The following is a 26,034-nucleotide window of genomic DNA, read 5'->3' on the forward strand; positions in this document are numbered from 1 at the left end:
GTAATTCCTAAAGTTCAGCTGTATGAAGCTTTACTCCATATCGAATTAAAAATCACGTACTCTTCACACCATTTAAGGAGTATGTACTCCTTAACAGATATATCCTCCGTTCCAGCTATAGTTGATAGCACCAATCTTCTATATCAACTGAATATCCTTGATCGTATAAAAATTGCTTATAACAATTTATAGTAAATTTTCCATCAAATGGAAATCTATTATAAAATATTGTTGCTGAATTTTAGACTATTTTTAGACGAATTTATGACTATTTTCCAGAAGCCTGGAATCGAAAAATAAGTTGCCTATATTTCTTTATTCGAAACATAGTTGTGAACTACCACTTTTTTTATTGTTGTCGCTTTTTGTGTTTTTTTTTGAAGAATTGAATATTTTTAAAAGTCTGGATAAAACCTTAGGGGTCTATTTTTAACTGTTGCAAATAATAAGTTTTTCCGATCTTTTTCTTTCTTTTTTTTTTAGTCACCATTTAGGTTTCTTTGTATTAAAAAAAGTTAATGCTGACAACTGAGACATTAAAAACAAGCCGAATAGTTAGCTAAAATTATGATAATTCATATTGACTGTTCTCCAATTAGGCTAGGATTTTCGAATAATAACTGACCTTAAATAAGATTAAGTGAAATAAGAGTCTCCTAATTATGAACTTCTAAAGCTTCCGCCTTTCTGTTGTTTTTTCCAAAGCCTATTATATTCTTGGGTTGGCTTAATTATTTTATTCAGCTTTTTAGGCTTCACTAGGACTTATGGTTAAAGCGATCGCTCCAACCCAGTAAAGAACAAACCACGGTTTATAGTGACCAAAATTAGAAAAAAAGTTTTAGGAAAAAATTTGCTAGCTAGAAGAAATTACCGTGTATAGATGATTGAGGAATGACAACTATTTTCTCGATTAGCCTTAACAGTAAAATGTTATTTTGAAAAACAACTAACTGGAATTTCAAAAAATAGCTTGAAGCCGCTAAAAAATGGCATCGGGCCGAAACGTAAAATACACTATTGGAAGCGTCAATGTGGGCACTGGAATATCCTATAGATTAAAATATAATATTTAACACAAAATGTAATTTTTTTTTAGCAAAAACCAATTCTACATATGCAAGATAATGAATGATATCGCAATAGTAGGTTACAACCATAAATCACGGTTATATGATGACGCTGCAATGACGACAGGTACCACCAATATAAAAGGGTGGCAAGTCAAGTCGGATTAACAGGTAAAGCTGGTATTTAGTAAAAACACTTATAGACTCAATGGTTCAAGTGAAAAAACCAAACGGAGTAAAAACCAAAAAAAGTATCAAAGCCAGACAACTAAAGTGTCTACTGCAAGAAAATAGCACCATAGCAAAATAGGGATAACATCCTAGAAATTCTGAAAAAACAGATTTAAAAGAGATAAAAAAAAAAGACTGCTGAAAGGATTAGTACTCAAGCCCACATAAGAATTGCTACTAAGTTGTATTAGGATCCAGATTTTAAGAAAGTAACAAATGAAAGAGGAAAACAAAGACATTCAACAGATCATATCTATCGAGAAGCAAAAATCGACAGAAAAAACAAAGGATCAAGAAAAATTATCATAAGAAGGATTACCGGAACAAATATAGGCGAACTAGCTGGACATCCTCTGATTTATTCTTTACCACAACCCAATGAAGAAAAAGCTGAAGACTTTTTCCTATGTGTGGTATATAATTAAAAAGATCTACGTTCGAACATACCAGGTGAAGATGAAATAATAGGCTGCATATAGTGTCTTTAGATTTTGCTCAACATCCCGCTAAAAATACTCTGAAATTTACAGGCTAATACCGTTAGCCCTTCCCAATATATTGTAGATGCGCCCTTTTTGAATAAATTGTTGAACACAGCACATTTCCATTTAGTTTAAGATCCCCCCAATATTTATTTTAAACTGCATGTTGGCCCATTTGAGGTTTGATAAAATTATAAACAGTGGCGAATTATGGTACGAGAGCTATTATGAGGTAGGGGGGGGGGAATTCTTGAAGCCTTAAAAAATCCCTAAATTTCCATAAATTAAAATATCCTAAATTTCCCTAAATATCCATAAATTTCCTAGGTCTCGGTGAGCTTTCATATAAATATTATAAACAATTGACTTTGTTATAATAAACAAAGTCATCACATAACACTCTCACGATGTTAGCATGATGTACCAAAAGCTAGCTTAAGTGAGACAATATTTAAGTCATTTATAGTGTGATGGTAACAGTTACAGTATAGTTACCATATAATTAAAAGTAAAGTTGCAGTTATTATGAATTTTATAATAACCATAATAATATAATACAGTTATTATAATTCGTCACATCGATTTAATTGCCACGCCAATTCGATTCTATTTTACTTTCCTACCTTTTAGCGTAATGAAATACTTCAAAAAACTACATAGTTGAATATGAAGGTCTATTTCAGGTCTTTCTATTAAGGTCTATCTATTTATTTAAATAGATAGACCTAGATATAATATAGATATATATATATATATATATATATATATATATATATATATATATATATATATATATATATATATATATATATATATATAGATGTAATAATCTATTTATTTAAATCTATTTATTTATTTAATTATTTTATTAAATATTTATTTAAATAGAAGGTCTATCTATTATTTTTTGAGGTTCTAATTTTTTTAGGTTTATTTTTAAGGTTAGTTTTCTACTCAGCCAACCAATCAGGTTGCATTGTTTTGTGAACCTAGACTAAGACTATCGAAATTGTAAATAAATTTTACCGGAACTAAATATGTTTCAGAAAAAGGGGGAGGGTAGATAAACGGTATTTTGCCCCTGCGAATATTTCTGATCCTTTTAGGTCGTAAGGTAATTTTTATAGTGTTGTAAATTTCTCTATTCAATGCAAATAAATAACCACAACAGTTCTTGGTAGGCCTACTGGTACAAAAATTGCAATTTCCCATATAGCGTAGAAAACATCAAATCACCAAGCAAATACTCACAACCATTTAAAATTTACATTGCTCTTCCTGCCTCAGTAGTCCAGGACTTCCGTCAGATTGTATATGAAATCTCTGAGAAGGAATATGTACAACTGGACTGGCGGCTTTTTTTATCGTTTCAGTATTAAAAAGGGGAAAGTAAATGGAGAGCAGAAATTACAGAAAAATCTTGTTAATTGATGCAGTGGGGAATTTTTTTGCAATTTTATTACTGACCGGTTCTATAACGCTCGTGACAGGAGAATTAGACGCAACCATGGAGGCTTTAAGTCTTTAATGGGCGGATCTGATCAGATATTCAGCTGAATACAGATTCTAGAGCAGAGACATGAATATCAGTAAGATACCAACCTTTTGTTCGTTGATTTCATTACACCACTTTTGACTCGGTGATCCGCGACACCACGAGGGGAGACGGTGTACTTAACAAGACGATTCACCTAATCTGTGCGTACTATGTAGGTACAAAAGCTCAAGCTAGAGGGGATACAAGCCTGGTATTAGTTTTTTTTATATTATCATGAAGTAAGACAAGGATGCGTACTGTCCCCGACCTTATTTACTATCGCAATACTCTAAGTCCTTAAAGCAGGTGAGCGGAATCCCTATGATAAGCCTCTCCCTATCCACACTAGACTTATATTATGCCAATGATGTTGATCAACTTGTCGATTCCATCCAAGAAGCGCAGTTCATGCTGGACGACCTGCCTAGTAAGGACAAACCAGTTGGTCTTCATATAGGTCCACAGAAAACGAAAACGATGAGGACAAGTACCACTGGAAACGAACCCGTCCAGCACGATCGAAATTCAATCGAAGATACTAACTCTCGTAAATACCTAGGTTCTATGATGAACCCATGGCGACGCTGTAGAGGAAATCTAAGTTTGTGTGTCCGTCTGAGGGAATCCCTATGGAACAAACACCAAGTCACATATAGAACAAGCATCGGTGAATGCTGGGAGAAAGAAATAAAACACTAAAAATATTTTTTTTCCTTCTCACACATTCCTCTTATTTATGGTCTATTGTCAAATATCAGAAGACGCATCCGTCCTGCCAAATCGGAATCCCATCGAAGATACTAACTCTTGTAAATGCCTAGCTTCTGTGATGAGCCCCTATGGCAGCGCCGCAAAAAAACTTAAGCTTGTATTTCTTCAGCCTGGGCTATTTTTCTCCGTCCGATTGAAATCCTTGTGGAACAAGTACAAAGTTATACTGAAGACAAAAACTACGGATATTTGATTCAATGGTGTTGTCGACACTACTTTACGGCTGGAAAACCTTTGGCAACCTCAGAAGCTCAGGATCTGGATGTCTTCTATGATAAATGCTTTTTTACATCCTGAAGTTCAGGCAATCTGCGAGAGCAAACAGCGGTATCATCCATAATGAAGCTGGAAATCGGTTATTTTGTCAATCGTTCTCAAATACAGACATCTCCGGAAGTTGAGCAACGTTCTACGACGCCCTAACGGTATGTGTGTAACTGAACCTTCGTTTAACGGAACCACAGGCAACTGAAACCCAGTAACTGAACCCTTCTACATCTGAATCCAGGCGCAACTAAATCCCCGTTTAACTTACTCCTCGTGCAACTGCGTCCCATGCAACTGGACCCTTACGCAAGTGAGCCCTCGTTTAACGAAACTCTCGTGCAACATGACCAAATTTAACTGAATCCTCGTTCAACTGAACACCTGTAAACTCAACCCCGTTTAACCGAACCCTTGTGCAACTCAACCTTCGTCCAGTTGAACTGTCGTTTAACTGAACCCTGTGCAACCTAATCCTCTTGCCACTTAACCCCATTTTAAAGGGACCTTCGTACAACCCCATCGCTGTCCAACTGAAGCCTTGTGCAACTGAGCCTCTATGAAACTCAACCCCATTTAACTGAAGCCTCATGGAACCCAACCACCGTTTAGCTAAACCCTCGTTTAACTGAGTCTCGTAAAACTGAACCCTCGAGCATCTCAATTCCCACTTAACTGAACACTGATACCACTCAATTTCCTATCTAACTGAACCATCATTCAACTGAGCCCGAATGCAACTCAAAATTATTCAGCTCAACACTCCTCAATCCAGCAAAATAACTAGAAAATGTAATTCAGCCGATTTTGTCAGAGATAACGAAAGCTGGCTCGAATAATATGATCTTTATTTATTGGTTAAATCTTTAGTTTTTTGTGCCGGTTCGATTGTAAAACTACCTCCCCCCCTCAAAAAACAACAATATATCCTTCTGTATATATATATATATATATATATATATATATATATATATATATATATATATATATATATATATATATATATATATATATATATATATATATATATATATATATATATATATATATATATATATATATATATAGTCTTCATTTCATTTCTTCAAATCAGTCTTCGTTTAATCTTGCAACTGCGAACACCTCTTTCGATCTATTGGATTTTAAAGCCTGTTTTGGACTTGTATTAATTCAGCGCTGTGAACTTGAATTATTTCAGTGACTGCGGGTAATTCAGTTGTTATTTCATAATATTTGCTATGGCTCAACTTGACCTAGATTCAGAGTGAATATATTTTTTTCGGATTTTAAAGCTGGATTAATTCAGTGGTTTAAACTCGGATTATTTCAGTGACCATAGATAATTTTTGATTTCATATAATTAAGAAGCGTGCTGGGAACAAGCAGAAGAGGGGAAGGAGCTTCCCGCAAGCGACGTTTTTTACCCGCCGGTATTAAGTTAACCGTAAATTGTGGGGAATAGTTGAGGGGGTCCTTACACTTCCCTTCTTCCTAGGTTCCTTCATTCATTGTGAATCATCCCTGTGAGATAATTTACTCTGAATGAACTGACGCTTGATTACGAGCTTCGCTCGCCCCTGCACTGATTTTCGGACTGGTTACTGCGGCCTGATTAGCAGCGAAAATGGATAAAAATAATATCATTTGGAATGTGGTATTGAACTTTGTGTCGAGGTCAATGCTTGCTGGCATAAAACACCGGCTGATTGTAAGCCGTGCTGTGGAATTCTTCAGTAGAGATGACATTCTAAGTGCAAAAGAACTGTTGCTGTTAAAATTGGGGTACCGGACCCCTTTCGCAAGTCTCTGAAAGATGATGAAATTGTTTTGGATATAGTCAAATTCTTTGTCAAGTCAGCAAAGGAAAATCGTGCCTTGCCTACCTTTGTTATTTTTGAACCTACAGAAGTCCCGGCTTGTATGGAGGAGATAAATGCATGTATAACTACTAAAGTAAACGACATGTGTCGTCGTTTTGACGGCTTTATGGAATGTATTAACAAAGGTGAGTTCCACGTTTCTACCCATACCAGCCCCTCTAGTGAACTTTACGCTCCGCAAAAGCTATCATACTCCGTCGTAGTAAAAAACCCTCCAGCTTTGAATACACCACTGGAACGAAAGAACTTTATGGAATCTGCATGTGGCGAAGCTCTAGATGCCACCAAAGTTGGACTAAGGCCTGGAAGGAACGGTTGGCGCATGGCTGTAGCTCACAAGGCTATGGCGGAAAAAATCGCACTAGCGATCAAAAATAAAAATTCAGAATCCGATGCCAAAGTAAAACCTTCTTTGTACATAGGACTGATTAAAGGGATTCCTGAACCCCTTGACGCAGAGGTCATTCAAAGTCTAGTTTCTGGATGCCTTTTTCACCAGCCCTCTTCTCCCCAAATGAGTCCAATCGAATTTTTTAATTTAGCAATTTTGTTATAAATTGACCAAAAATCATTTAACAAAAACAGGGATAACACAGCCCCCCCCCATCAGAACCCGGTGGCAAGTGTTGTCAGTTATGCCCTCGGGGCATATGAAGTTTTTATAAAAGGGATGGTAGTATAAACGTCAGAGGGGGCTCATTCGCTTGGAAATCGGAATTTCTAGTCTCCGATTCAAAAGTAATCGGAGGCAAGTCCCCACCCCCAAGACCCCTTTTTCTTCGAATGGATCCGATCAAAATTTCGAAACAACCATTTTGATCAAAATAGTTTAAAGATAACATAACAAAAATTCTGGGGTTTGGCACCCCCCCCCCCAGAGCAAGTGGGCAAGTGTTTGCAAGTAATGCACCGTGGCATAAAAGCTTCTTACGTAAGGGTGGTCATATAAACTTAAGAGGTGGCTCATTTGATTGGAAATAGATACTTTTAGTAATATTATTAAGGGTCAAAAGTGAACAGAGGGCATCTATCCCCCTTTACACAAACCCTCTTTTCCCCAAACGCGTCCAATCAAAATTTCGAGATAGTCATTTTGTTTGAAATAGTCCGAAAATCATATAAAAAAAAATTCGGGTCAGTTTACCTGCCCCAGAAGCTCTGGGAAGGGTCATAAATTATGCCCCGAGGCATACATGGTTTTTATGGAAGAGGTAAACTTCGGAAGGGACTCAAATGACTAAAAATTTAAAGTCCTAGTTCCCTTTTTTAGATTAAAAAGTAATCTGACGGCAACTATTACCCCCCCCCCCCACCAACCTTATTTTCCCCAAATGTGCCCGATACAATTTTTGAGATTTTCATTTTATCTAGAATAGACCGAAGATCAGATAATAACAATTCCGGAGTTTATGCAGCACCCCAGAACCCGCGGCAAGTGTTGTAAATTATGCTCAGGGGGTATATAAGGTTCTTACGGAAGGAATGATCGTATAACTTCGTCAGGGGCTCATTCCTTTGGAAAATGAAAGTTCTGGTTCCCTTTTTAAGAGTCAAAATGGACCGAAGGGTAACTAGCCCTCCTGCCTTCTTTACCCCAATCCATCCGATCGCATTTTTAGATAGCCATTTTGTTAAAATAAGTCAAAAGATTGGAAAAAACTCCAGGATCAACACAACTCCTCGGAGCTGTGAGGCAAGCGTTTTATGTTATGTCCGGTGGCATATAATGTTCTTATGTGAGGGTTTTCAAAATAGTTTAAATATAAGATAAACCAAACCCCTACCCTCATTCAAAAATCTTATGAACGCTATTTTATTCTAAACTTAAGCAAGCTAACCTTGGCCTTCTCTGCATGCCCTCCCCCCTGCCTTGAAGCGTCAAAGCTTTAAATCAGGCTCTGGGTGAAGCAAAATTTTGAGCTGGTGAGCTTTCATCAATTAATTTTATTACACATCAAATATTCAATTTAATTTTATTAGTTCTTGCCTAAACTATTAATTTATTCTGGAATAAAAAAAAAAATTCTTAAATAGGGAATTTTGAAAAACTTCGAACTGACAATCAAAAACGAATAGAAATCAATTAAAAGAAACCTTCCGAAAAATATTTTTTCTAAAGAAAAGCAAAAAAGGTCGTAAAAAAAACTAAAAAAAAGTCGTAGTAAACTTAAGATCAAAAGAAGTAGAAAATTATAATAACTCAAATTCAAAACAATCAAAAATTACTATTAAAGAATAAAAGAATAAGAATAATTACTATTAAAGAAAAAACATACAAAAGGCAATAATATAAGTGAATAAATAAATCTTAAAATGAGTAAAGGTTAATTTGAACATGTAAATCAAGCTTAAAGCGAATAAAAATATTTTGCTATTGAAGTATATAAATGAAACCCAAAATGAACAGAAATTAAATAAACAATCGTAGCAAACAAACATACAATAGGTACTAATATAAATGAATAAATAAATCATAAAATGAGTGGAACGTAAATCGAACATTCAAATCAAGCTTGAAACGAACAAAAATCATTACAAATGAGAGTTTGGGTATTGCATCCTTTTCTCACTGTAAAAGTCTAAAACCTATTGCGTCATTGGGCCTTTACTGAAAACGAATTATATTACAAACTGTTTCTTTTGTACTTATTACAACATTGAAAATAAAGATTAAAATTCCAGTAAAATTAAATTTTGAACTGATGAGCTTTCAGGAATCAATATCATTACATATAAAATATTTATTTTAATTTTATTAGTTCTATTCAAGACAAATATAGCTTTACTACAAAGAAGAGCTTTACTACAAAGCTACATCACTGGTGCCTCATTGATAAAGAACTGTATTGCAAATATTTTCTTTTCCAGTTATTGCAGTATTGAAAATGACAATAAAATTATAGTGAAATAAAATTAATAGCATTATATATCAAACATTCAGTTGAATTTTATTTGTACTTTCCAAAGACTGTTCAAGACACATATGGTTTTCAGTAAAGCACCAGTGAAGAGGTAGGTTTTAGACTTTTTCAGTCAAAGAAGGAGGCAAAACCCAACTCTTGGTAGTAGTGATTTCTGTTCGTTTCAAGATTGATTTGCAGATTCAATTTAAGTTTCACTTGTTTTAAGATTTATTTATTCATTTATATTAGTACCTGTTGTATCTTTTTTACTATGATTTTCTTTTTAATTTCTGTTTTAAACTTGATTTGCACATTCAGATTAAGCTATATTTGTTTTAAGATTTATTTATTCATTTATATTAGTACCTGTTGTAGGTAACTTTTACTATGATTGTTTATTTCATTTCTGTTCGTTTTGGGTTTCCTTTATTCCTTAATAGAAATTTCTCATCGTTTTGAGCTTGATTTATTATATGTTTCGATTTCTTCTGATCTTAAATTTAATATGGCCAATACTTTTCTTTGGAAAACTTCTTTTTCGGAATTTTTTTTAATTAATCACATTAAAATGACAACTTTTTCTTACAACACGTAAAACGAGCCCTCTTGACTAGCTTAGCAAAGGATATCAATAATAAATTTGAGTCACAAATAGCTAATACCACAGACACTATTCTGAAATATTACTTGAAAAAAACTTTTTCCACAAAAGAAGTTTTTCAAAGAAAAGCAAAGAGCTCCGTCAAACTAAAAATGTGCAAAACTAAAGTCAAATAATTTAAAGTCAAATAAAACTAAAGTCAAATAACTACCACAAATCGCCATCTATAAATAAATGAAACCCATAACAAACAGAAATTGCAGTAAATACTCGAGTCAAACTCAAAACAAGCAGAAAGTAAGATAGGGAGGGCTGACACCCCCATTAATCATCTTATTTTATGAAAATTACTTTTTCTATTCTATTTTTTATTTTATTTCTTCTATTCTATTCTTACTTTTCTATAAGATATTTAATTTTTTTCAAAATATTGAACTCGAGATAATAAACATAATTTATTTGTAAGTAAACAAAATTGAATTGAATGCTTTTCTTCAGTATTCAAACTAACATGAATTCGTTCACTAGATCTTTATGGATATCCCTGCACCAAGGAACAGAAGCCTAAGGCGAAAATTTAGATATGTCAGAGTGATTATCATCTAGATAATAAAAGTATGCAAGGTTGGGGAGCAGAAGTCTTTCGAAATCCCAAGTTTTCCTCAATTTCCCAGTAGTTCTTACTAAAACTCTAAATCTTTTTTTATCCCCCTCAAAACCAAAAAAAAAAAAAATCATGTGCACATGCCTAATGTAGCTATTCGTTTTTTTTATCAGCTGTTGACTTTGTGAATGTCGGAAAAAAAAATTGCAATTCAGGTCTGAAAGCGTAATGTATATCCAAAGATTTGCTGAAAATTCGGATTCTGTCATTAGTTTGTTGTACTTCACAGGCACCTAAAGAAGACAATGGATAAACGAAACACAGCCATTGGGACCCCTTATTGGATGGCCCCTGAAGTAATTGCTTGTGACCAAAAATCTGAAGGCGGATATGATAATCGAGCAGATGTGTGGTCGGTTGGTGAGTATGATCACTGATTTACTTTTACGACTATATATATATATATATATATATATATATATATATATATATATATATATATATATATATATATATATATATATATATATATATATATATATGTTGGTAAAAGCTTCACATTATTATATAAGGGTATTATTATAATTTGAGAATTATATTGAGTTATTAAATAAAATTAATCTTACATAAATCGCATCGCTTGCATTTCTTTTGTATCATCAATACGTAAAGCTTGTCCCTGAAGACTAATATAAAGTTGAATGATATAATTGTTTTGAAAAATATTGTCACCTACGCATATCAAGAATATTCTCACCTCAATATATTTATTCACCTATATGGGTATTCATTATGTACTCATATATTCACTATGTTTATTCAAAGTTTTTAGTATTAAAAATCTTCCTATTGTTGTAATTAAACGGCCCTTGTGTTTCAGGAATCATTCTTAAAGAAGTGGGTCAAAAAGTCAAACTTTAGCGTAAAGAGCAAGGTTATAGAAGGGGATGAATCCCCTCATATGTGTAATTATTTCTGTTCATTTTAAGTTTTGATGCTGCTGCTTACTTTCAGTTAGAATAATTTTTTTTCATTCAGTTTCTGATCGTTTTGTAACGAATCTGGTTCCCCCTCCATCTGGCTCCCCGAGGAAAATTGCTCCATGGAAAATTCATCCCACTTAAAATACTCCCACTAGAAACTGTCCCCAGACAATTCTACTCCGCTGAAAATCCCCCCGAAAAATTTATTGTGGACGATTCCGGCTGAAAGAATTTTCTTAGCACATTTTCATTCCAAAAATTTTTAGTTTCTAATTATTTTTCAAATCATTTTGAAAGCCCCCCTCCTCAGTTCCAGCTGCCCCCTCCCCCCTCTAGTATGAAGTTGTTCCCACAGAAAATTCCCCCTGGAGAATTTATCCCGTGAAAAATACCCCCTTTCGGAAAGATTCTCTAAGCAGCTTCAATTTGGAGACTCTAAATTTAAAATTGAATCGGCAAAGAGAAAGTAAGACAAATAAAGGAATTCCTTTTGTGAATTCTAGAGAATTTCTTCAGTGTAATATTTCCCCTGGAAAGTCCACTTTCAAGAAACTTACCTCTCACGAAAAATTCTCCCTGTGGAAAATCCCTGCAGCAGAAAATTCACCCCCCCCCCCCCTCAAAAAACATCTGTATGCTTCCCAATAGCAAATACTATACGTAAATAATATGCAAATTTTATGACTAAAGGACCTTACCCAAGGGGCTGTGAGAAGTCATGTTACTCCCAATGACATAGTTACTAGACTTTTCAACTATGCTGAACAAAATGGCCATCCCAAAATTTTGATTCAACGACCATGGGTTAAAAAAGGGCTTGAGAGGGGGGTTAGTTACCCTCCAATATTTTTGGTCACTCAAAAAGAGTACTAGAACTTCTAATAAGTTCAAATAAGCCCTTTCCTGGTGTTCAAGGACTATTAGTTCGATACGACCACCCCTGAGAAAAAAAAAAAATAAAAAATACGTATCAGTGATCTTTCTCCTGGCTAAAAATACAAAATTCCACATTTTAGCAGGCGGTTGTTTGAAATCTCTGCAGTAGGATTCTAAGATGCTCTGAATCTGATGGTATGATTTTCATTAATATTCGGTGACTTTTAGGGGGTGTTCCCCCCTTTTTGAAAATCAGGCAAATCTCAGACTCATAGATTTTGACGAGTAACACTGAACTTAATCAATCTTATATATTAGGAATCAACATCAGTTAGCCAATTCTTTTGATCTATCTGTTGATTTCAAAATTCCAGTAATTCAGGTTACGGTTTTATAGAGTTTCAACCACTACTGAGCCCCATCTCTCCGTACTTTTCGTTACCATGAACCGTTTGATCTCTAAAAGCCAAAAGTTTTTGTAACAAAAAAGAACATAAATATTTAATTTGGTTAGTGCAATGAGCCTAGTTGTATTGATTTGTCATTAATTTGCATTAGACTTGTTTGGCTGTGTCCACTTGGCCCTCCAAAACCTTTATTTTAGGATCAAGTGTTCATGTTTGCAGGCTTTAACTCTTTAATTACTGTTTATTACAGTTTAATTCATAACAATAAATGGAGCTCATCAAAAATTAAGTGGTTTTTTTTTTTTTTTTTTTTTTTTTTTTTTTTTTTTTTTTTTTTTTTTTTATAGGCATGTATTTTGGGGGTGATACCTGACACGGGGATGCCATGGATATTCTGTGGTAGGCACAACACTTGACTGGGTAGAGAATTTAAAGTGCCGAAACCCTATAGGCAAGTGTATTCTCCTGATAAGCCCTTGTGTTGGGCTGTTGCCTCTGAATTATTTGTCTTTATTGTTTCTATTGTTTGGTAAATGACGACTTATACTTATTGACGACATGACTGCCTGTCCATTGATAATTCTTTATGGTTGATTGTGTTTGGCTATGCTGTTTGACCTATGTGGTTATATGTATGAGTAGGGTTAAGGCCTCATTCAAGTGCTGGTCTATATTAACCACTAATTTAGAAAAACAGTTTTCCCTTTCTCCTTCTATCTCCTTTCTTTTTTTGTGCTGTTACATTGATGATTTTTCTTTTCATTATAATTAAATGAATGTGCTAAATGCCTAAGAGGTTATAAATCTTATTTCTGAGGCATCATATTTGGAGTGGAGACTTGATATTTTATGAGTTAAGTGGTATGTGAAGTATTTTAAGATTTAATTTCCTAAATCAATTTAATTTCCTAGTTTCCTATATTTTTGTTCAAGTTAGGTTTTTTTCGGGGGTTGGGGCTTAAAAGAAGACTCTAATGTTCGAACACCCTGCCACCCCCCCCTTGGATGTGGCCTTGAAGAGAGCCCTTTATCAGTTTGATTTTCTGGGCAAATTCATTGGGGAGCGGGTTAAGTTTAAGTATTAATGTTGCTTCTTACTTTCAGTTTCAAAACTTATTTTTTATTTATTTGCTGATCATTTTTAAATAATGTGGAAAATCCAGCTCCTCCTTCATGGAAAATTCCCTTTCCCCACGAGAAATTTCTCCGTGGAAAGATTCTCCTACGTACCTTAAATTAGCGATATTTGCGGAACTAATTTTTCAAGGTATAGTAACAAAACGGCCAAAGAGGCCGAAACTATTTTTATGAAAATGAGACTCAAAAGTTGAGCAATTCTAAAATGACTAAAATGAATGAAAGAAAAGATCTTTAAGAGATATACGTAATAATTAATGTTCGTTTTAAGTTTTAATGTTATTTCTTGCTTCCAATTGGAAAAAAAAACTTGTTTTTTTTATTATTTAATAACAACTACAAGCCGACCACATACAATATCTTTGGCTTATTATCACGTAAAAATCACAGTTATGAAACTGCTTAAGGTAAAATTAAATGCTAAGATTGACCGGAAAATAATACAAACAAATTATTGCCTATATAGGCCTATATTTTACAAAATTTGAACTTTAGATTAAAGAGCGAGGTAATGACAAGGGGGCGAACTTCCGAATATACGCAATATGGAAGGGTTCACCTCCTCGTCAATACCTCCCTCTTTATGCTAAGATACGAATTTTGTTCCAATTCTTTAAGAATGATCCCTGCATCAAAAAGGCTGTTTAATTAGAATAAATACCTCTTTTGAAATTGCTAAAAATATTTTAGCGCAAACAGCAAGGTATTGACGAGGGGACAAACCCCCTCATATACGTAATAATTACTGTTCGTTTTATGTTTTAGTGTTACTTCTTACTTTCAGTTGAGAAAACTTTTTTTTAAATTTAATTTCTGATCGTTTTTTAAATAATGCTGGGATATCCAGCGCCCCCTTTATAGAAATTATTCTCCCTCGTGAAAATTCCTCCATGGAAAGATCCTTCCATGTAACTCAATCCCATCATCCCCCCATCACCACAAAAATCCCCCTTAAAACATCTGTGTACTAACGAATAGCAAATACTATATTCAGTCGTCCTCGAATGCATAGTTATTATATTTTTCAACTATGATGAACAAAACAGCTATCTCAAAATTTTTATCCGATGACTCTAGAAAAAATGAGCGTCGGAGGGGGCTTGGTTGCCCTCCGATTTTTGGTCACTTAAAAAGAGCACTAGAACTTTTAATTTCCGTTCGAATCAGCCCTCTTGCGACATTCTAGGACCACTGGGTCGATACGATCACTCCTGGGAAAAAAAACAAACAAAAAAAAACAAATAAACACATATCCGTGATCTTTCTTCTGACAAGAGTACAAAATTCCACATTTTTGCCGATAGGAGCTTTAAACTTATTCAATAGGGTTCTCTGATACGCTGAATATGACGATACGATTTTCGTTAAGATTATGTTACTCTTAGTGGTTGTTTCCCCCTTTTATTGAGAACTAGCTGTTGGGGTGGCGCTTCGCGCCACCCCAACACCTAGTTGGTGGGGGCGCTTCGCACCCCCCCCAAGCCCCCCCCGAGCGCGTAAGTCGTTACGCGCCATAATAGTTACGCGCCATGATACGTCCCTATGTCCCACCTGTGAATATAGATAGATATATATATATATATATATATATATATATATATATATATATATATATATATATATTAGATTTTTTAGTTTTTTTATTAGTTTTTAGTTTTTTTTTTCTTTTTAGTTTTTTTTGTCCCGGTCGTCATTTATATCCCCCTGTTTCCCCCGGTGTCCCCGTTGTAGTTGTGTCCCTGTGTCCCGGTCGTCATTTATATTCCCTGTGTCCCGGTCGTCATTTGTATCCCGGTGTACCGGTCTGTATATACATTCGTTTTTTAGTTTTGTTTTTCTCCTTTATTTTTTTCCTTTTTTTTTCTTTTTTAGTTTATTTAGATTTTTAGATTTTTTAGTTTTTTTATTAGTTTTTAGTTTTTTTTCTTTTTAGTTTTTTTGTAGTTTTTACCTTCTTTTTAGTTTTGTTAATTTTTTTTTTTACTTATGTCCTGGTCGTCATTTATACTCCCTGTGTCCCGGTGCTTTGTTGATTGCTAATCGAACATTCCTTTTGTCCTGGTCGCTTTCTCTTTGAGTGTCGTCATTTTTTTTTTTCTTTTTTAGTTCTTTTAGTTTTTACCTTTTTTAGTTTTTTTTAGTTTTTTAGATGAAAATTTTTTTTAGTTTTTCCCTTTTTTTCTTTTTAGTTTTTTATTGGTTTTTACCTTTATGTTAGCTTATTTTTCAGTTTTTTCCTTTTTTTTTTATTTTTTTTTATTTTTTATTTTTTTTAGTTTTTTACCTTTTTTTAGTTTTTTTTAGTTTTTTTAGTTTTTTTAGTTTTTTAGCTTTTTTACTTTTTTTATTAGTTTTTAGTTTTTTTGTAGTTTTTGCCTTTTTTTAGTTTTTTCAGTTTTTTTTTTAGTTTTTTATTGGTTTTTACCTTTATTTTAGCTTATTTTTCAGTTTTTTCCTTTTTTTAGTTTTTTTTAGTTTTTAGTTTTTTTAGTTTTTTACCTTTTTTTAGTTTTTTTAGTTTTTTAGCTTTTTTATTTTTTTTATTAGTTTTTAGTTTTTTTTGTAGTTTTTGCCTTTTTTTTAGTTTTTTTAGTTTTTTAGCTTTTTTATTAGTTTTTAGTTTTTTTTTTTAGTTTTTACCTTTTTTTAGTTTTTTTAGTTTTTTAGCTTTTTTATTTTTTTTATTAGTTTTTAGTTTTTTTTGTAGTTTTTGCCTTTTTTTAGTTTTTTCAGTTTTGACGTCACCTGATCCAGTTTTTTCAGGTGACGTCACCTGATCCACGATCCACAGATCCACAGACAACTTATTTTTATATATATAGATAGTTTTTTTTTTTCTTTTAGTTTTTTTAGTTTTTTTTAGTTTTTTAGCTTTTTTATTTTTTTATTAGTTTTTAGTTTTTTTTTTGTAGTTTTTGCCTTTTTTTAGTTTTTTTAGTTTTTTAGCTTTTTTATTAGTTTTTAGTTTTTTTTGTAGTTTTTGCCTTTTTTTAGTTTTTTAGTTTTTTAGCTTTTTTATTTTTTTTATTAGTTTTTAGTTTTTTTTGTAGTTTTTGCCTTTTTTTAGTTTTTTCAGTTTTGACGTCACCTGATCCAGTTTTTTCAGGTGACGTCACCTGATCCATCCATCCACAGACAGACAGACAACTTATTTTTATATAGATAGATAAGACAAATTTTCTCAGGCTCCTAACCTTTGATGGGTAAGATTAAAGTTGATGAAACTTATATATTTAAAATCAACATAAAAAGTCGATACTTATAATGTATCTATTGTTATCAAGATCTAGGTTTTTAGAATTTCGGTTACTATTGAGCTGGGTCGCTTCTTACTACAGTTTGTTACCACGTACTGTTTGAAACAAGTTTTGCCTGTGGAGAGTAGAAAAATAAATTGAGGAACAAAAGAACTAAAGCTGAACTGACCTACAATGAAAAAAGCAAAAAAAAGACAAATCTTGACAGCCGAATTCCGCGGTTTGTACAAAGCAGAAGAAGAAGAAAAGCAATGAAACGAATATTTCACCGGTATTACAATTGTAATTTAAATATGAACCTGTAGAAACCATCGTAAACAATAGGTTTTTCTTGCCCTCCTGCTTTTTACGCAAAGTTCAACTCGTGCTTTAAAAAAATAACTAAAAAAACAAGTTTTTTTTTAAACAGAAAGTAAGGAGCGGCATTAAAACATAAAACGAAAAAAATTATTCCATACGAAAGAGGCTGTGCCCTCCTCAACGCCCCGCTTTTTCCGCTTAAGTTTGACTCCTTCTCACAACTCTACTTTACAAAACAATAAAAAACTTTAGCTTAAAGAGTGGGGCATTGAGGAGGGGACTGCCCCTTTCATATACGGAATAATTTATGTTCATTTTAAGTTTTGATGTCACTCCTTATATTCAGTTAAAAAATGTTTTTTTTTTATTTAATTTCTGAACCTTTTTGAATTAATACAGGTTTTGAATTTGGCTCGCCGTACATGAATAATTTTAACAAAATTGCATACTAATTTTACTTTTTAAAACTAATAACAACCTTATAGTAACTTAAGTTTGATTTTTGTTTGAGCTGTTTAAGAATGATTCCGCAATCACAAAGGCGATTTAGCTAGAATAATAACATTTTTTTGAAAGTCCAAAAAGAAACTTTAGCGTTAGAGCGAGCTGCTGAAGAGAGGCAACCCATCTCATATACGCAATATTTTCTGTTCGTTTTAAGTTTTAATGTTGCTTCTTAGTTACAATTTAAAAATATTGAATTCCCTTCCCCCAAGAGAAATTTCTCCTTGGAAAGATTTTCTCACGTGCCTTAAACTAGAAATATTTGCGGAACTAAATTTGCAATACAACGTAACAAAACGGCCTAAGAGGTCGAAACTATTTTTTATGAAAATGAGAGTCACAAGTTGAGCAATTCTCATATGACTAAAATGAAGGAAAGGAAAGATCTTCAAAAGATATACGTAATAATTTCTGTTTGTTTCTTTTATTTAATAAAAAGCACAAGTCGAAGACACACAATATCTTTGGTTTATTGTCACATACAAATCATAGTTTTGAAGTTGCTTAAGGTTAATTATATGTTAAAGGTTAATTAAATTAAATGTTAAGATTGGACGGAAAATAACACAAACAAGTTATTGCATATATCGGCCATTATTCTAAAAAATTTGAACTTTAACGTAAAGAGCGAAATATTTACGAGGTGGCAAATGTCCTCATATACGTAGTATAAGGAGTTTCACCCCCTAGTCAATACCTCGCTCTTTACACTAAAGTTTGAATTTTGTTTCAATTCTTTAAGAAAGACCCCTGCATCACAAAGGCCGTTTAATTAGAATAAATAGCTCTGTTGAAATCACTAAAGAAGCTTTAGCGTAAACCGCGAGGTATTGACGAGGGGACGAACTTCTCATATACGTAATAATTTCTGTTCATTTTATGTTTTAATGTTACTCCTTACTTTCAGTTGCTAATTTTTTTTTTTAATTTAAATTCTGACCGTTTTTCAAATAACGCTGGGATATCCTGCGCCCCTTCATAGAAATTACCTTACCCTACAAGACTCCCTCCATGGAAAGATCCTCGGATGTAACCCCACTACTGACCCCCCGACCAGAAAAAATCCTACCAGAAAACTTCTGTATACTTACCAATAACCAATACTACATGCAAACTATGGGTAAAGTTCATAACTTGCAGACCTTCTCCCGGGACTCTGGGGGTTAAGTCGCCCTCAAAGACATATTTATTAGATACTTCGACTGTGTTAGACAAAATGGCTATCTCAAATTTTGATTCGGTGACTTTGGGTAAAAATGAGCGTAGGAGGGGGCCTTGTTGCCCTCCAAATTTGGTCACTTAAAAAGGGCACTAGAACTTTTAATTTCCGTTCGAATGAGCCATGTCGTGAAATTCTAGGACCAATGGGTCAGTTTGATCACCCCTGGTGAAAAAAAAACAAACAAACACACATCCGTGATCGTTCTTCTGGCAAAATGTACAAAATTCCATATTTGTCCAGATAGGAGCTTGAAACCTCTGCAATAGAGTTCTCTGATGCATTGAATTTGATGGTGTGATTTTCATTGAGATTCTGTGACTCTTAAGGGATGTTTTCTCCTTTTTTCGAAAATAATACGAATTTTCTCAGACTCGTAACTTTTGATGGGTAGGACTAAACTTGATGAAATTTATATATTTAAACCATCATAAAATTCAATTCTTTTGATGTATCTATTGGTTTCAAAATTTCATTTTTTAGAGTTTCGGTTACTATTGGCCTGGGTTGCTTCTTACTTACAGTTCGTTACCACGAGTTGTTTGATCATTAAAATCTATCTAATCATTTAAGTGCTATATTTGCTTCCAATTTTTTTCAGTAAGACCAGAAACTTTAGCAGTTACCATCCATCTTTTTTTTACATTCTAATAAGCATGCATATCATATGCCATGATTATTATATAAGCACTAGCTGTTGGGGTGGCGCTTCGCGCCACCCCAACACCTAGTTGGTGGGGGCGCTTCGCCCCCCCCCCAAGCCCCCCCGCGCGCGTAAGTCGTTACGCGCCATAATAGTTACGCGCCATTGTAGTTGTGTCCCTATGTCCCACCTGTGAATATAGATATATATATATATATATGGTTTTAACTACGTAAAACTTGCGAATATACAACATTCTTTGCTGTCCCATTGTCTTTGCATATAAATAGATTGTCAGGTTTACCGACTCTTGAACATACAACATATAATGGTCCATGGGAAAACAATCTGTATTCAGATCTATACCTCATGATTCTAATGATTGCCCTTGAGCTTTGTTGATGGTGATTGCTAATCGACCATTCCCTGTCCCGGTGTCCCGGTCGTCATTTACATCCCCCTGTTTCCTCCGGTGTCCCCGTTGTAGTTGTGTCCCTGTGTCCCGGTCGTCATTTATATTCCCTGTGTCCCGGTCGTCATTTGTATCCCGGTGTCCCGGTCTGTATATACATTCGTTTTTTAGTTTTGTTTTTCTCCTTTATTTTTTTCCTTTTTTTTCTTTTTTAGCTTATTTAGATTTTTAGATTTTTTAGTTTTTTTATTAGTTTTTAGTTTTTTTTTCTTTTTAGTTTTTTTGTCCCGGTCGTCATTTATATCCCCCTGTTTCCCCCGGTGTCCCCGTTGTAGTTGTGTCCCTGTGTCCCGGTCGTCATTTGTATCCCGGTGTACCGGTCTGTATATACATTCGTTTTTTAGTTTTGTTTTTCTCCTTTATTTTTTTCCTTTTTTTTTCTTTTTTAGTTTATTTAGATTTTTAGATTTTTTAGTTTTTTTATTAGTTTTTAGTTTTTTTTTCTTTTTAGTTTTTTTGTAGTTTTTACCTTCTTTTTAGTTTTGTTAATTTTTTTTTTTACTTATGTCCTGGTCGTCATTTATACTCCCTATGTCCCGGTGCTTTGTTGATTGCTAATCGAACATTCCTTTTGTCCTGGTCGCTTTCTCTTTGAGTGTCGTCATTTATTTTTTTCTTTTTTAGTTCTTTTAGTTTTTACCTTTTTTAGTTTTTTTTAGTTTTTTAGATGAAAATTTTTTTTAGTTTTTTCCTTTTTTTCTTTTTAGTTTTTTATTGGTTTTTACCTTTATGTTAGCTTATTTTTCAGTTTTTTCCTTTTTTTATTAGTTTTTAGTTTTTTTGTAGTTTTCGCCTTTTTTTAGTTTTTTCAGTTTTTTTTTAGTTTTTTATTGGTTTTTACCTTTATTTTAGCTTATTTTTCAGTTTTTTCCTTTTTTTTATTTTTTTTTAGTTTTTAGTTTTTTAGTTTTTTACCTTTTTTTAGTTTTTTTAGTTTTTTTAGTTTTTTAGCTTTTTTATTTTTTTTATTAGTTTTTAGTTTTTTTTGTAGTTTTTGCCTTTTTTTTAGTTTTTTTAGTTTTTTAGCTTTTTTATTAGTTTTTAGTTTTTTTTGTAGTTTTTGCCTTTTTTTAGTTTGACAACTTATTTTTATATATATAGATAGTTTTTTTTTTTACTTATGTCCTGGTCGTCATTTATACTCCCTGTGTCCCGGTGCTTTGTTGATTGCTAATCGAACATTCCTTTTGTCCTGGTCGCTTTCTCTTTGAGTGTCGTCATTTATTAGTTTTTTCCTTTTTTTCTTTTTAGTTTTTTATTGGTTTTTACCTTTATTTTAGCTTATTTTTCAGTTTTTTCCTTTTTTTTAGTTTTTTTTTATTTTTTATTTTTTTTAGTTTTTTACCTTTTTTTAGTTTTTTTAGTTTTTTTAGTTTTTTAGCTTTTTTACTTTTTTTATTAGTTTTTAGTTTTTTTTTGTAGTTTTTGCCTTTTTTTAGTTTTTTCAGTTTTTTTTTTAGTTTTTTATTGGTTTTTACCTTTATAGTTTTTTTAGTTTTTTAGCTTTTTTATTTTTTTTATTAGTTTTTAGTTTTTTTTGTAGTTTTTGCCTTTTTTTAGTTTTTTCAGTTTTGACGTCACCTAATCCAGTTTTTTCAGGTGACGTCACCTGACACATCCATCCATCCATCCACAGACAGACAACTTATTTTTATATATATAGATATATCGTATCTATTTAAAAAAAGGAAAAAAACATTAAAATCAAAAGGGAATAAAACAATAATTATGGACTAGCTATTGTAAATGTTGGTTTTCTTTTTTCCTCCCTTGACTTTATAGTTTTTTCCTTTTTTAAATGTTGTGGTTTAATTCTTTCCCTTTTTTCAAGTCTAGGGACGCCTTGTCGGGATACAGGCAAAATATTTGTTTGATTGTTCCCTATTCTTTCCATTGACCATAGATGCGGTATTTCCAAGAGTCTCTTCTTTGGTTTTTGGATAAATCGCTTTTTTTTTTATCAGCATGTCCCATACTTCTCAACAAAATGGCTATAAAATGTTTGCCATTCAGCGAGTTTCTAAAAATGAATAGAAGTGTTTCTTCGTAAACAAAGGAATAGAAACAAAGAAAGAAATTGCGGCAAAATTTTTCAAGATGCAGCACAAAGAAACCTCTGGATATTTAAATTGCACACTCAACACTTGTCATGCTATTGATGCACACAGCATGTTGTGCTCACTGGCGTTGTGCTCACTAAAATCAAGAGTTGTGGGCATCAAGTCATGGCTAATTGTAGAAAAAGCCAAGACAGATAGTCCGAGTGAGTAAGAGGCAAATATGGCATAAGCCCTTACTAGGATTGTATAAAAATGATATCAGTTTGTTTGTTGATAGATAATTCTATCTATCATCCGACCATGTTTCATTCTTAGGGCAGAACTAAGGTAGATTAGTCATAGAACTAAAGGATGAAAGAATTCGATTGATTTTGGGTTGATGCGTGATGGACAATGTCACAAGACTTGTATGCAAAATCTACAACGTTCTGCTGTGCTCACTTGGGACGATTGCCAAGTGTACAGTCCGATAATTCATAAATGTTTTCCCTTATCTTGAAAATCACAGTTCCATTGTTTTCGTTTTTATACCTTCGTTAAAGTTCATCTCCAAGTTATGATATTACTTTATGATGTCTGTATTATGTATATTTTTACTTTTGACTTCAGTTTTTTTTTTATTATGTGCGACTTATAAATAATGACGAACTAATTACACGGTATAATAATGGTGATCATTTATTTTTAAAATTCAGGTATTACTGCCATTGAGCTAGGAGACGGGAACCCCCCTCTCTCGGAAGTACATCCTGTTCGAGCGATGTATCAAATAATGAATAATCCACCCCCACTTTTGAAGACATGGACAGAATGGTCAACTGAATATAATGACTTCATCTCAGAGTAAGTAGTTTCTTGTTTTATTTCCTTATATGTTCTTATACTATTTTTGCCCATAGATTTTCTGTAAGTTTTGATATCATATTGAAAATATTTTGCGCTAAAAGGATGACAATAGTGCTATATTATTTTGAATAAAGAATAGAAAGGATATTATAAATTATTTTGATTAGTTACTAAATAGAATGAATATATGGGATTTGCTAATGTGTTTTTTCTTTAAAATGTCATACGAAATTTTTTGTAGATAGGTTATGAAACGTTTTGACATATAATTAAATGTTATTTAATCGCTTGACATTTAAACGCTTTGAAATTGGTATTAAAATACAAATCCTGGGGTCGTTGGTGCTTTCATACTACTGTAGTGTTGTTTTGTCTTTATCAATGTACTAAAATATTATAAATAAAGTACTGTATTTTATGTAATAACCTGTATTTTATGTTATGTTATGACTTCAGTACTGTGTGTTATAACCAAATACTGTATTGGTTATAACTATGTGGCCATACCTATAAAATCACCAGTCTGAAACCATTACTATTTTTTTCTACACCAAATTTATCTAGGCTAGAATACCATCTATCTCTATTTCCTACCAGCCTGGGTACTAAAACATATTTTGTAGCTGCAAGTAAATTTATCTGAGTCACTACCACCTCCATCAGTCAGTTCTACAGGGTCATATACCTTGCGGTGATACCCTGCACTGTTGGGTAATAAAATGAGTGACTAGCATCCTATTATTATTATCTTCTCAACCTAAACAAGACGTGGCAGGTTTCTTATTCATCATAACCCCTACTCCCTGCCTATGCACCTCATCCTTCCTGCTTGAGTAAATAAATTATATATCATTTAATTTCATTTTTCCTACCCCGTGGAATAAGAACTTTAGAAACATTTAGTAAGTCCAATTCGAAGCGCGTGAATTCGTCTGTTAAAATGTCGATATGATGGTTGTTTTTGAGAGTCGTAAATTCCAAGTAGCAATTTTCATATGCTTGAAATCGTTGACATTATTATGACCTCGAGAAAAGCAATGGTACCAGAACCAGCACAGGACAGGGACTAACACATCTTCTAAATTCTACTCGAATCACTAAAGCCGGTTTCGAATCCGACAGCAAAAAGTCCAAGTACCCTCTAGTTGAATGGGGGCATTGAGCTATCCTTGGCCCTACTTGGTCAAAACATGGTTTTCCACACTTGGCAATGCTCTTCTATCAACAAGAGTCGAATCCTGCACACACAACCTTAACCCTATTACCTCCCGCTAATTATGTATTCATGCCTACAAATATTATGCTACTTCGGGGACGAACCCCATAATAGATAATTTAGCTAGGAAGAGGTTTTTGGAAGTCCAACATAGCAAATTAAACCCGGAAAAATTCTGCATTCATGAAATATAGTGCAAATGCTTTATCGTAAAATTGACCACAATTTTTCCCAGGGGTGACACCCCTCAAGGTCTCCCTGTAGCGCTGTTAGCAGTCATTATTTTAGCTAGCATAACTAGTAGAGGGTCGGCCCAGATTCTATCCTGAGGGCACGCAAGGAGGTTTTCCATGTTGGGGATGCGGACGGAGTAAGGAGCTTGTGACGGAGCGGAGGCCCCAAACCATGTAACAACACCGAAACAGTTCCAATCTTTTACACCCAGCCTATCCTCATCAGGGCAACAGCCTTAAAGGCTGTTATAAAAAGAAAAAGCAAATTTTCGCAAGTGCTAGTAATTTATAATTCCAGTCGAGTCGATTACTTCTCCGTACAAGGCATGAAGTAGGGCCATTACCGGATATGGTTGCTCACTTTCTGTGGAGAATCCAAAAACTCTGTTGACACGACCAGACATCTTTAAAAACTCTAAAATCAAATTTTTGAATTTTTAAACAAGTATATACACCCCCTCCCTCCAAGGACCCATCTCTAGTTGTACTGCCATTTGTCCAGCCAATACGGCAAGCCTGCAGAAACACGCTACGGTTGTACTACCTGGAAAGGGAAATACCCCGTACTGAGGAGTTGAAAAACAGCTTTGTAGGACTTAACACCTGTACAACCCAGATAATATTGACTTGTGGTCAATATTATCTAAAAATTTTCTCACCCCACCCCTCCCCCCCCAAAAAAAAAGATACACCCCTCTCTTCCCAAATGAAGATCCTGGATACGTCCCTCCTTGTGGTATATCATATCCTATTTTTAATAAATAAAAAAAAACAAGTTTTTTAACGGAAAGTAAGGAGCGACATAAAAACTTAAAACGAACAGAAATTACTTCGTATATGAAAGGGAATGCTTCCTCATCAACGCCCCGCTCTTTACGCTAAAGTTTGACTCTTTCTCTTAACTCTACTTTTTAAAACAGTAAAAAACTTCAGCGTAAAGAGCGGGGCGCTTATGAGGAAACATCCCCTTTCATATACGAAGTAATTTCTGTTCGTTTTAAGTTTTAATATTGCTCCTTACTTTCCGTTAAAAAAACTTTTTTTTTTTTTTTTATTTAATTTCTGAACGTTTTTGAATCAATGCATGTTTTGATTTTGGCTCTCCGCAGATGAATAATTAAAACGAAATTCGCATATTTTTTTTTTTGCTAAATGGCTTTCTCATAGTTTTGATCAAATGATTTTGAGAAAAAAGGAGCGGGGGAGGAGGCTTAGTTGCCCTCCAATTTTTTGGTTACTTAAAAAGGCAACTAGAACTTTTATTTTTTTAAGAATGTTTTAATTAGTAAAAGATATACGTAACTTACAAATTAGCTTACGTAACGAACTTCTGTATTCTCATGTTTTTATTACGTATATGAAGGGGTTCACCCCCTCGTCAGTACCTCGCTCTTTACATTAAAGCTTAAATTTTGTCCCAATTTCTAAGAATGGCCCCTGAATCACAAAAGCCGTAGAAAAAATAGTTGAAATTACTAAAAATACTTTAGCGTAAAGAACAAGGTATTAGGAAGAGGTGAGCCCATCATATGCGTAAT

The 26,034-nt window shown here is 33.5% G+C and overlaps 1 protein-coding gene across 3 annotated transcripts in view; it reads left to right on the forward strand.

Moving 5' to 3' along the window:
* Window positions 1-26,034, forward strand: part of LOC136033973 (neither inactivation nor afterpotential protein C-like) — a 203,825-nt gene that overhangs the window by 14,968 nt on the left and 162,823 nt on the right. The window contains exons 1-3 of one of the 3 annotated variants that reach the window (XM_065715004.1): window positions 5,483-5,562; window positions 10,633-10,763; window positions 22,897-23,044. In XM_065715004.1, coding sequence (XP_065571076.1) covers window positions 10,649-10,763; window positions 22,897-23,044 — 263 coding nt within the window. In that variant the 5' untranslated portion in view covers window positions 5,483-5,562; window positions 10,633-10,648. Of the gene's footprint in view, window positions 1-5,482; window positions 5,563-6,094; window positions 6,361-10,632; window positions 10,764-22,896; window positions 23,045-26,034 lie in introns of those variants that run through there. The other 2 variants (XM_065715003.1, XM_065715002.1) reach the window with 2 other exon arrangements.

Source organism: Artemia franciscana, chromosome 12 (genome assembly GCF_032884065.1).
Source record: "Artemia franciscana chromosome 12, ASM3288406v1, whole genome shotgun sequence".
NCBI classification, from domain to species: domain Eukaryota; kingdom Metazoa; phylum Arthropoda; class Branchiopoda; order Anostraca; family Artemiidae; genus Artemia; species Artemia franciscana.